Genomic DNA, 12900 nt, shown 5'->3' on the forward strand with positions numbered 1-12900 from the left:
CTTTGTTTTACTTCCCTCTTTCCCACCCTCTCCCCTTTCAAGAGGATAAATAACGTCTGAGTTCTAAAGTACACTCATATGCACAGATGTAAATATTAGCCAGACACCTTCTGAGAAGATGTATTTTTTTTTGATGTGTCTGACTTAAATACAAATATAATGATTAAGAGGAGGAAAGTATCTTTGGAAACTGATTATGAAGGCTTTTGAACAAAACATGAGTAAAATGGAAGCTTAAGATTCTTGACAGCTTGTAGTGAACCTAATTATTAGTGAATTTGTCTTTTTCCAATTCTCCTCTAAAACATATTTTTAGGGAGGAATTTTATGTCAGCTTTCCGCCTGGTAGTTAGTAGCCAAAACTTTAAAATCTTGAGATGAAATTGTAGGGAAGCCACATGTGATGCTCCTGTCTTAGGGTCTCCGTATACTTTTCCCCATCCTTTGTGGTCAAATTGTTTTACTATCTGGAGTGATGAATAGATAACAGAGAAAGCTGGGAAACTAAAATACGGTGCAAATTGAGTGAAATAGAACATATGACTTTGGTATGCCTTCATGTTTATATTATTAAGTCATTTAGCTTCAAAAGTTAAGTTCTTTAATCAAGAAAAATGTTTGTTCTGGGAAAACTCTCTTTACAAGTTACTTGGGTTGTAACACTTTGGACTGAGCTATTGAAATGTTTTTCTATACTCCTTTCATGTAAATAGTTTTCAGAATAGTTACATAAAATCATTTTGCATAAAGTTAATGGAGAACTTATTTTAAACATTAAATAGAAAAAGTAACTGTTATGTTACACATTTCTGATACCAATTCTTGCTTTGAATCTAAATGTCACAGATAGTGATGGCACCTTGCTGTTCTTCAAAAAAGGACTGGGAAACAGGGTCCTTAAATTATCATTTAAATTGGGTTAATTAACAACAATGTGTTAATTTAGTTTTTTAATGTAAGTTAAAATTTGGGAAAAAATTTTAAATGTTTCTACAAATAACAGGTAAAAACAATTTTCTTACTTTCCTAATGCCGTCATTTTGCTAAGTTTAATTTTTTGCTTTTTGTTCATACTTTTCAGAGTAATTTTAATTTAATAATCACTAGTAGTTTGGCCATGGTAACCATTTAAAGACTAATTCTTCCTGATTCTTCTGTGCATTTAGTGTATCTCTTATATGATTAATTATAAGTCACAGAGTGGTTTTCACTACTTTTTTATCTTAACTACTTATTTCCCATTTTGTGCTTACACTCACATATACATGTCTACATATGTATTTGATTAAATTTCTTCTATAGCCTTTTGAGTTAAACCTGTAAACCTTGCACTGCTTTGTAGAGTAATTATCCTCCTAAATCAAAATGTTATTTTCATTCTGTGCTTTATATATAAGAATTTTCTGCCTATAACTTAATTGGGTTTACCTGTTCATACCTGTCACTATAATATTATTTTTTGTTCCTTTTTGTTGTCCATATTTATATGCTAAGTGTAGGTTGTCCTAGTTAACCTCATTGCCTTTCCCTTTGTTCATTATGATACTGTTCCAGTTAAAACTGTTGTATATGTATCCTGTATATTTTTATTTGAAGTTTATTATTTTTATTCCTATTAATCCAACCAAATATTTCCCCATTTGTCAACTCTCAGATATTTATTTCCTTTTTTCCTCCTCTTTCTCAATTGAATCTCATTATTTTCCTATCTTACTCTTTTGTTGAGGATAATTATTTAACATTAATAGGTGATACCAGAAATCACTCAGGACAGTTTCCTGTCCTCATTCTTTGTTAAAATACTTCCTGTGATAAATTTACTATATCACAGTCCAGTACTTCCATCTTTGTATAGTTCATTTTTTATGATACAATTAAAGCTTGTCTTGTAACATCTATGCAATACTAGTTATTTGTCTTAGAGCCATAAAAATGCTTCTTCTTTTTTTATGTTGTAACATTTCATGTATCTGAAGAATACGATCATAATCTTCTTGGTTTTTTTTTTCCCCCACAGGTTCAAGTATATTTAGTTCCTTCAGCTTTTATTTGACATGTTTTCAGAACTTTGCTTTCCTAATTTTCTTTCTGTTCCTTTTAAGTTGTGATGCCAGAAGTGAACTTTTACTTTGTCAACTGGGCTGTATTACTGGCCCTTATTGAGACTGTAGGCAATTGAAACCTAAGCCATCTTCACATATATTACTATTTAAGAAAATGCCCTTCAGCCTGTACTTTTTTTTTTCATGTAGTTTATACATTAAAAGAAATCTAGGAATGCTAAATTTCATATAATTAACTTTAGCTTATTATTTTCTTCTATAGGGACCTTAAAATCTCAGTGATTCTGTATATTTGCAGCAGATAAAAATAGCAGTTTCATCGACAAAGGAAATATGCTTTGGGTTTTTTATTAGTCATTAATAATTATGTTGACTGGCAGATAGCCAAATTTAGAAACCTCTAGAGACCTCTGTCTGTGGACTTCAACCATTTTTCTGCATTATTTTTAACTAGTTGTGATCCTCTTATCTTCCCTTTCTCTTGAGGATTTCATGGAAGACTTTATCAGGTGCTTTCTTGAAACTCTTAAGTTAGAATGAATTTCCTCTATCAAAAAGGGACATAAAAATTACCTTGTTTTGCTTTGTAAATCCATTGTGGCTCTAGGGATGATTATTTAAATACATAGAAACTACATCTTTGTTAATTTGTTCTAAACATTTGCCTATGGATTATTCAGATTTACCACTGATGCTTATACATTAATTAGGCTGTTTGACATTTTGGTAGAATTTTTAAAATTCCATTACTGTGGAAGATTTGCAAGCTTATTATTTTTGTTGGGATATATCTTTTTTTCTGTAGCTCTGACTTTGGGCCCAGTATCCCTTTATTTTCTTGAGATCAGCAGCTGTTATTAAGAATAGAAGATTTATTTTATTTTATTTTATTTTATTGTATTGTATTGTATTGTATTTTTTATTTTATTTTAATTAAAATTTATTTATTTTGAGAGAGAGAGATGTGCGCACACAAGCAGGGGAGGGGCAGAGAGAGAGTGAGAGAGAAAATCCCATGCGGTCTCAGCGCTATCAGCACGGAGCCCGACGCAGGGCTCAAACACACAAATTGTGAGGTCATGACCTGAGCCAAAATCAAGAGTCAGACACCTAACCAACTGAGCCAGCCAGGTGCCCCTAGAATATCATTTTAAAGACTGTCATTCATCAGTGTTTAATCCTTTTTGCAGGCACATCTTCTAAGATGACTGAAAATGTACAAGAATTAAAAATACTATTTTGAGAAGAGTGTATTTGGAAGGTAGACTCCATTATTATACTTAAGTGTAACGGGAAAAGAGACATGTCTTAAGACCTCTGGCTGTGAATATATTTGGAAGTTGACATGACTCTTTGGATTATTACCGAAATTCCAATAAATTTAAAGGTTTAATTCTACATTTAAAAAGAAGGCTTCTTTGGTGCAGGTTTAGAGTGGTGATGGTAATAGAAATCAGAGCATGTATATTTTAGGTAATAGGGAGGACAAACCCATTCTCTTGGCAGCTGAATATCATAGCATTTTTTGGTTTGAAAGTGACTGTATTTGTGTTCAGTACTCATACAGTCTTGTATTCATCAAAGATATATTTCATGTAAATGGTTTGCCAAGCAAGAGGGATCCAGTCTTTGCTCTCTGAGTTTATAATCTGGTGAGGGGGACAAACCAGACATTCCATAGGAATAGACATTTTAGGTAATGTCTGAAGAGTGAGTAGAAGTTGGTAGAAGGAAGGAAGTGGAGAAGGATTATTCGGATGAGTGTTGTATCATATTAGGAGATCCTGAACTATACTTTAGTATTTTCTTAGAAGATCTTGGACTTTGATCCAATGTATTATTGTGGTGTTAAATTTGATTGTACAATATATTGTTCTTGATTGAGAATCTGTTGATTACTCACGAGAGCTTTGGCTATGAGTTTCCTGGGTGAATCCTAGGAATACAGGTATAACTTTTCTGGCATCACAATGATTGAGATTCTAAAAACAGTAATCAATTAATGTTTCCATATGTGTAGGCATTTATAACATCTCTGTTTAGGGACTTAATACATTTTGTCAGCATACATTCAGAATATGTACAGTTAGTATAATGTTTTATTTATATTTTTAAAAGCAAGCCCATGTGGTTTTAGCTGATGTATTAAAAGGAGAGCTCTGTTCAGAAGTTCACTTCCAAATATTCATAGTTAATCTACCTTTACTTGTTACATCTCTAACCTCTTAGAGATGATTGTTTTGGGGAAGCAGAGGTGGCATAAGCTTTCTCTACCCCTTTATCTAGTTTCTTTTTTTCTGTCATTTTTATTTGGTGTCTGTATCACAAGACCATTTCTCTTGTGTCCTTTCCATTTTCTCTTTCATACCTTCTTGACCAATAGGGTCTCTGGGAAATCATGTTCTTCCCAACCAAGAGCCCCAAATTTTCATGTCGTTATCCATGATCCAGAAAATAAATCCTTTCCTTAGCATCTGTGTAGCCACCACATCTTCATTTGTTCATATCTTCATTTCTCTTTCACAGCTTCAGCTGTCAAAGGAGATGTGAATGTCCTACCTGTTCTGTGAAGTTTGTTTACTGATAAGACTTTCATGCAGAAGTACCTGTTTTCCTCCTGTATGTTAGGCATTGTACCAAGAATTGAAAGGTTTTAAGACATGGTCCCTCTCTAATGATGATTTTAATATTTTTTCCTAGCAGTGTCCTTTGTTCTTACATGGGTTATCAATAATTAATAATAGTTGGTAGGCTTGGAGGAGTCTAGTTCTTTTCATCATCACTTTCCAGAAGAAGGTACATGTCTGAAGTTTTATTTTGTTCAAGGAGTCATCAGATATTGTTGATGTTCATATCAGCTATTCTATTCAAAGAGTCACCAAATATTGTTAAATCTTATAATACTTTTAAATGTTTGTTGAAACATTAAGTTGCTTCTCGGTGGGAAGAACTTTTTACCTCATCTGTGGAAACAATGTTCCTCTTCATCTTCTTCCTCCTCATTTATTCTTTTACTTACCAGTGCATTGACTTGGATTTCGACTTTCATATTGCCACCTTCAGAATTGTCCTTTCCTAGTTTCTTTCTTCTATCCTAATTTGGAGTTCACTTTATTTAGCATGTTACAGCAAAAGTGTTGAATCTTTTTGCCCTGCTCTCAAGCAGGGAGTTAGGGTCTGCTTAGTAAGATCACCTGTGAGGTAAATTTGAAGTAAAGGCTAAATAGCTGAGGAGTAGCATCCTCTTAGTTAGAAGTATAAAGGTATGAGTGAAAGAAGTGGATTTAAGAGACATTTGTATTCATAGTGTTGGTTGGAGCCATGTAAGAGTAGCAAGCAAAACCGAAGTTAGGAGGAATACTCACATTTAGGAAATAATAACCAACTGAGAAGAAAGAGAAATATGTAGTTAGTAATATGTAGGAGGACAAACACAGAAGTACAAAGGCATGAGAACCAAATGGCAATATATTAAGAAAAACTTGTTTTATTTTTTAGTTTTTTGAAATGTATTTATTCATTTTTAATGTTTACTTTTGAGAGAGAGAGAGAGAGAGCGAGCAGGGGAGGGGCAGAGAGGGAGACACGGAATCCAAAGCAAGCTCCAGGCTCCAGCCGTCAATACAGAGCCTGACGCAGGGCTGGAACTCACGAACTGCGATAACATAACCTGAGCCTAAGTTGGTTGCTTAACCTACTGAGCCACCAGGTGCCCTTATTTGTTTTTTGTTTTTTGTTTTTTTTTAAGTAATCTGTGCCCAATTTGGGGCTCAAACCCACAACCCCAAGATAGAGTCCTATGCTCTACTGAGTCCACCAGGTGACTCAAGAAAAACTTGTTTTTAAATCATTAAAATACTATAATAGAATACAAGAGGAGAACACTTTAGTTTTAATATAAACAGATCATTGAAAACTCTTAAGATGAAGAGTGTGAGCATAATAGGGTTTTTTCCATTATCTCTTGTGTTAAAAAACAAAACCGTGTAAAACTTAGTGGGTTAATACAAGCACTTATTTATGAATCTGCAGTTTGAGCTGGGTTCAGCTGGGTGATTTTATTGGTCTGTTAGGATATTATTAAACAGCCCAAGCTTTTTTTTATGGATAGGAATCTGTAGTTAAATGTGATTACTACAGTGTCTCTGAAATTTGGTATCAAAATCAATAAATCAATAAACACAGCAGCTGTAGTGTGTTGATAGACTGACTCTCCAGGGGAACAGCACGTGATTTGTGGTATTTGCCATGGAGTGAATACTACCATCTCAGGCTACCGATGTGGAGTCACTGAACTTGGAGTTTGGAAGAGATGTGGACAAACCACGATTATCAGCTAATATGAGCCATCCCTAGACTCCAGACACGTCTTGTAAATTGTCAGTGTTCTCATCTCTTAATCTACAAAGAATTTGAAGCAAGTTAATAAAATAAACACATAACAAAAAAGGATTCAGTAAATTGGTGAAGAATATTCTATAGGAGAAACATGACAATAAAAGTCAGAGTAAATGCCACTGTGAAGGTGCTGAACAGTTGTAGTTGAATAAGGATTTAGCTAAAACAAAGAACTGTTCAGTAATAGTGTTCACAGTGTACTTTAGAAAAAAAAAACAACACATCACCTGCTGAGGAGGAACAAAAATTGTCCTGATGACAGATCAGTTAACACAGGGAGAGGATATTGCATCTTTTAACAACATTCTTGCAGAAGTAGGATGGCAAATGTTGGCATATTTCTTAAAATATATTTTTGAAGTTTATTTATTTTGAGAGAGAATGAGAGAGCACACGTGTGCAGGGCAAAAAGAGGGAGAGAGAATCCCAGGCAGGCTCGACACTGTCAGTGCAGAGAGCAAGTGCGTGGCTTGTACTCACAAACTGAGATCATGACCTGAGCTGAAATCAAGAGTCTTGACACTCAGCTGACTGGGCCATCCAGGCAGCCCCTTAAAATATTTTTTTAATGCAAGGTGCTAACTGTACCAAAACAATTCTCAGGAAAAAATTAAAGTGGCAATTTGAGATCTGTACTAGAAAATTTTGTAATGTTAAGGAGTTTGCATCTTATTGGAAAGATATCTGGGAGCTCTTATTAGCATATTTATGCTATTTAAACTTAATTATATCTGCATCACTAAGCGATGTGTGGGTAAGGAAGCTAACAATATTTACAAGATTGTAAATATGGGGCAATTAGGGGTTCTAGCAAGACAGTAGTTGTGGATTTGTTTATAAAGAAAATCCATATATGAGAAATTTTGTATGAAAAGAAGTAGCAAGATTTAGTAATGGGCTACTTTTGAGAGTAAGTCAGAATGACCTTTGCAGATAGTTACTGTAAGCCCAGGTAACTGATATGATACACCATGAAAACTTTGCCAGTATTCTTTTTAATTCCTAGTGGTGATTCATCTTTCTCTCTTGAGTGTGTGTGTGTGTGTGTGTGTGTGTCTTGAGTGTGTGTGTGCGTGTGTGCACGCGCGCACGCACACGTGTGTGTCATTTTTAACCAATCCTTTGCCAACTTTATGTTGATTAGAATAGGTGCTTACAGTGATGAGTAAGACCTGATCCTTGTCTTCAGCTTTAGGTGTCTTATCATATAACCCTTTTCTCATTCTTTTCTGCTCATGCTATCCTTGGTTAGCCTAATCTTAACACTTTGTTATTATACCCAATTAGCTTCTGATCTTAAAAACAGAAATTTTCTCCTGTTTGTTCTTACTCTTCAGTGGCTGTTGCTCAGGCAGCCCAATTTGAAGGCAGGGTAGAAAAGAAAGGGTTTAGGGTCACCAGCAAATACTCAGAAGTTCCTGTTCTCATCACTCCTACTTCTGGGTTCTTCTCTTGTCCCTCCTGGGCACAGAGGTGCTGGTGTTAATTCCTCCTTGCCCACCTTTCCCTAGAGTCCATCCGTGCTGGTGCCTCCTACAAACGGCAGAATGAAGGAAATCCAGAAAGAGGTGAGTTTTGAGCTAGATTTTGATTTGGGATTGTGAAGGGGTGGGGGACTTGAACTGAAAGAGGTTACAGAAATGGGAAAAGTGTATAACTGCTCCATTAGTCTTTAGTTGGAACCAGAATTAAAATGTTTTTTAATGTTTATTTATTTTTGAGACACACACACACACACACACACACACACACACACACCACATAGACGTGAGCAGGGGAGGGACAGAGAGAGAGGGAGAAACAGAATCTGAAGCAGGTTCTAGGCTCTGAGCTCACCAGGCGCTGAGCTGTGAGCACAGAGCCTGACATGGGGTTCTCACAAACTATGAGATCATGACCTGAGCTAAAGTCGGACACTTAACTGAGCCACCCAGGTGCCCCCAGAATTTAATAGTAATAGATATAGGTAGTAGGATATGGAGGGAATATGTGAGTTGGTTGTCTGGCCTAGCCATTCCTGGTCAGGAATAGCTACCTCAAAGGAGATGGAGATCTGTAGAATAAACAAACCATTGACACATAGGACCTGATAACAGGAGGATCAGAGAATTTCTTTTTACCTTTTCTGTGTTCTTTCTGTTGTAGCATCCTTTTTCTTTATTCTTTGCTTCTTGCCTGTCCCTGCCCTTCATGCAACAGGTATATATGAGTAGATGTGGAGATATGATCTACCACTTGCTCTACCCTTCAGTATTCTTTGCTTCTGCACACTGAAATTGGTTGAAATCTGCTTAAATTAGCCCTTAATGCAGCTATAATCTGGGAAGATCCTAAGACTACATTTGGTACTGTAATTGACATACCCGCAGTGCTGATTTCGTGTTTGTCAGATTTTGCTGAGTAAGAGATTAACAGCTGCTTGTTCCATGTCTAGCTTTGTGTCAGAATTGAGAGCCTATAAATACGCCTTTAATTAGCATAGTTTGCTGTGCTGATTGGTCAAGCCCTCAACTTCTTTCAAGGAATTGCTTATCTTAATAGAATGGGGAGGTCACTGTATCCTAAGGGTAGAAAAATAATTTATCTTTTCACCTAATTTTTGACTTACTGTTTTCTTAAAGGACTTGAACGAGGTAGGCCCTGGCTATTCAGAAATAAGCTATGATACTTGGAGCTTTTGGTGCAGTGGAATAGACCGACACTGTCACAATATGATGTGGAATTTGCCATATGCAATGGAAATACAGTAGAAAATGACTAAATAAACCGTGTTCTTAATCATTTTGGGATGTAGGGATGGTTGGTATTTTTTGGTTTTTAAGGTCTACAAGAATTTTTAAAATGATTTTATTGTGAAAGCCTCTTAACATCACAAGTTAAAAGATTCTAGGATTAACGTCTTTTATAAGACTGTTGGAGTCTCAGAGGTAGAATACTGTGCCTAGAGCAGGCATTCTCATCCTTGGCACTGTTGACATTTGAGGCTGGATAATTCTTTGTTGGGAGATGTTGTTTTGTGCATTTGTAGGGTGTTCTGGCAACATCCTCAGCCTCTACTTATTGTGTGCCAATGGCACTCTACCACTGGTGACAGTAAAAAATTACCAGATGTCCCTGGGGAGGTGAGAGAAGTGCCTGCAGTGAAACGCTTTCCAGGTTTGTAGGACATTGGAAAGAGATGTTATTCACTATTGCCCTTGAGCCTTTAGGCTCTTACTTAGCAATCTTGACCATGGCAGGAAGAGCTTAAGAGGCTTTGTGACTGAAGCTGGCTTTGCCTCAGTTTCAAGGTCATTTTGTCTTTGCTTTTGCTCTTGACTGCTTTCTTGGCCCTAACCCACTGTCTAGTCTTGACCAGCTTCCATGTCACTCCAAACTTAGTGGCACCTTCTCCTTTTCTCTGCAGTTTAATTTTGTCAGTTTTCTTAGCAATGTAGAGCAGAAAATTTATATTTGACACATACAAATAGTTTAATGAAATGTTTTTGTATCAGTAACAGCTCATCGTTATTTTTATGATTATATTTAACTAAAACAATTTTCTGTGTTGTTGAACTGACTAAAGTACTATTGTTTAAATCTAGTTTCTGGCTTCAGTTTCTATAAAAATGATGATATATATATAACACTACATTAGTGTCTATAGTGACTGAAGATAAAGGGTAATGATTATCTCACACAGATTTATTTTTAACCACTTAACAAATATTTGGGTACTCATTCATACCAGGCATTGGATTGGTGCTCCATATTATAATTTTTCTAGTTTTCATTTTTTAAACTAAACATTTCAGGAAATATCTGCTATATTTCTCTACATACCCCTTGCTTTGAGCTGTCATTTAATTAGCTAGTTCTCTTTGTGGTATTTATATAATAACTACTCTTGAATTTTTACTGTGATAAAAGTTAGCTTTTAGGAACTTGGAGGAGGAAGCATTTATGAGTTTAGTCTTTTGCCATTCTGGAGGTCTTCTCAGTGGTTCTGTGTTGGCTAACTGGCCTTGATATGGCCTGAATTGCCAAATATGATGTCCATTGGTTCTAGGTTATTTGAAATTTCTTATGGTGCACAGCCCTGGAAAGAGATAGGTGGACTTAGGTATTAACAGATTTAACTTAATAATGTAATGAAGACTTCACTGCTAAAATGAATTTATGACGCCCCCTCTCATTTATTCAATTACAAAGTCACTCTAATTGAAAACAAATGAGCTAGAAAATTGCATTTTATGTTTTCTTAAACAGGTAAAGAGAGACCTGTTCAGTCTTTAAAAACATCAAGAGACACTTCACCCTCAAGTTCTTCAGCAGTTCCTTCATCAAAGGTTTGTTATATTTTAAAAATCAGTTTAAAGAGGAATTACAAAGTAAACGAGATGGACTGTCTGGTACAGGTGCTTTTATTCTTTACTGTCAAACCTAATGAGGATAATTTGCTGCATTTAAATATTTGAATCTTAAGTAACCACAACTTGAAGGTAGCTATCAAAATAAATGAGCAGTTTTCTCAAAGACTTTTTTTCCACAGATTATGCTAAAATTGGTACTTCAGCCATTGCGCATCTTGACCATAACAAGATGGGGATGAATATTCACATAGGGCATATTTGATGGGACTGTGCTTTTATTTTGGGAGACATGAGTAAGGCAGAGACCTAACACTTATTGTATAACTACTTGATTCTAGTTATATTTTAATATATATATTTTTTGTATGCATACAGAAATCCCATGGTATAAGTAGTTAGATCCATTTTATAGAAAAGGCTCAGAAGTTAAATAATTTTCTCAAATTATTTCACTGGTTCTTTCAAACATTTCAAGAATACTAATCCTTCCCAAACTCTTCTAAAAAATAGAAGAGGAGGTAATACTTCTAGGCTCATTTTGAGGCCAGCATTACCTTTCTACCAAAACCAGACAAGAACAGTACGAGAAAAGAAAATTATAGGCCAGTATCTCTGAGAATGTACATGTGGAAATCTTCAACCAAAATACTGCCAAACCAAATTCAACAGCACATTAAAAGTAGCGTACACCATGATCATATGGGATTTATTCCAGGGATACAAGGATGATGAATTACCCACAAATCAAGCAGTGTGATATATTGCATCAGCAAAATGAAGGATAAAAATATATGATCATCTCAATAAATGCAAAAAAATAGCATTTGACAAAATTCAACATCCATTCATGATAAAACCTCTGAACAAACTGTGTATAGAGGAATAGAACCTCAACATAATAAAGGCCTGATATCGCAAGCCAGAGCTAACATCATACTCTGTGGTGAAAAGCTGAAAGCTTTTCCTTGAGATCAAGAACAAGACAGTTGGCCCACTATTGCCACTTCTAACCAACATATGACTGGAAATCCTACCCATAACAGTTAGGTAAGAAAAAGATATTAAAAAACATCCAAATTGAGAAGGGAGAAGTAAGACTTTTTTTGTTTTGCAGGTGACATTATATATAGAAAACTCTTAAAGACTCCACCAAAAAGCTGTTAGAACTAATACATAAATTCGGTAAAGTTGCAGGATACAAAATCAATATGCAAAAGTTGCATTTCTGTACACCAGTTATAAACTATAAAAAAGAGAAGAAAATATTCCCAGAGCACCTGGGTGGCTCAGTCAGTTAAGCGCCTGAGTTTGGCCTAGGTCATGATCTCGCGATTTGTGAGTTTGAGCCCCAAGTAGGGCTCTGTGCTGACAGCTCAGAGCCTGGAGCCTACCTCAGATTCTGTGTCTCCCTCTCTTTCTGCTCCTCCCCTGCTTATCCTCTGTCTCTTTCTGTCTATTAAAAATAAATAAATGCTAAAAAAAAAAAAAAAAAGAAAGAAAGAAAGAAAATAGTCCCATTTACAGTAGCATCAAAAAGAGTAAAGTACTTAGGAATAAATTTAGCCAAGGAGGTGAAATACCTTTACACTGAAAACTGTAAAACAGTGATGAAAAAAGTTGAAGAGTCGGATGCTTAATCCACTGAGCCACCCAGGTGCCCCTTTAGCTTGGAATTTTTATATCTTAGTCTGTAGCATAGGCCTGTAAACAGTATTGTGGGAATCAGGTGATCCAGAAAAAAACGATTTATTTTCTTCATTTTTATATTGACCTCATGAACTGATTGATCTTCTTCAAATGTTTTACTATAACTGATTTGTAACAGTGAATATGGAAACAAAAAAAAACCTGAAGTACGAAGCACTAGTGATAGGTACTCTCAGGTCTGTTACTTCTCTTGATTCTCACAACTACTTTGTAAAACTGAATATTATTAATACCTGTTTTGTAAATGTGGAAACCAAGGCTTCGCAGTGTCATTAATTATGCATATAAAATCATTTATCTAGCAAGTGATGAAGCTGGCATTCAAATCCTGTAACTCCAAATTCCATACATTGTTTAATATTATATATGGTTGAAGAAGG

At 35.4% G+C, this 12900-nt stretch overlaps 1 protein-coding gene across 8 annotated transcripts in view; it reads left to right on the top strand.

Moving 5' to 3' along the window:
• Nucleotides 1-12900, top strand: part of PPHLN1 (periphilin 1) — a 142417-nt gene that overhangs the window by 58549 nt on the left and 70968 nt on the right. For 6 of the 8 annotated variants that reach the window (XM_011283878.3, XM_019834831.3, XM_011283875.3 and 3 more), the window contains 2 exons: nt 7973-8029; nt 10710-10789. In XM_011283878.3, coding sequence (XP_011282180.1) covers nt 7973-8029; nt 10710-10789 — 137 coding nt within the window. The remainder of the gene's footprint in view (nt 1-7972; nt 8030-10709; nt 10790-12900) is intronic. The other 2 variants (XM_006933619.4, XM_006933622.4) reach the window with 1 other exon arrangement.

This window comes from Felis catus, chromosome B4 (genome assembly GCF_018350175.1).
Source record: "Felis catus isolate Fca126 chromosome B4, F.catus_Fca126_mat1.0, whole genome shotgun sequence".
Lineage (NCBI taxonomy): Eukaryota > Metazoa > Chordata > Mammalia > Carnivora > Felidae > Felis > Felis catus.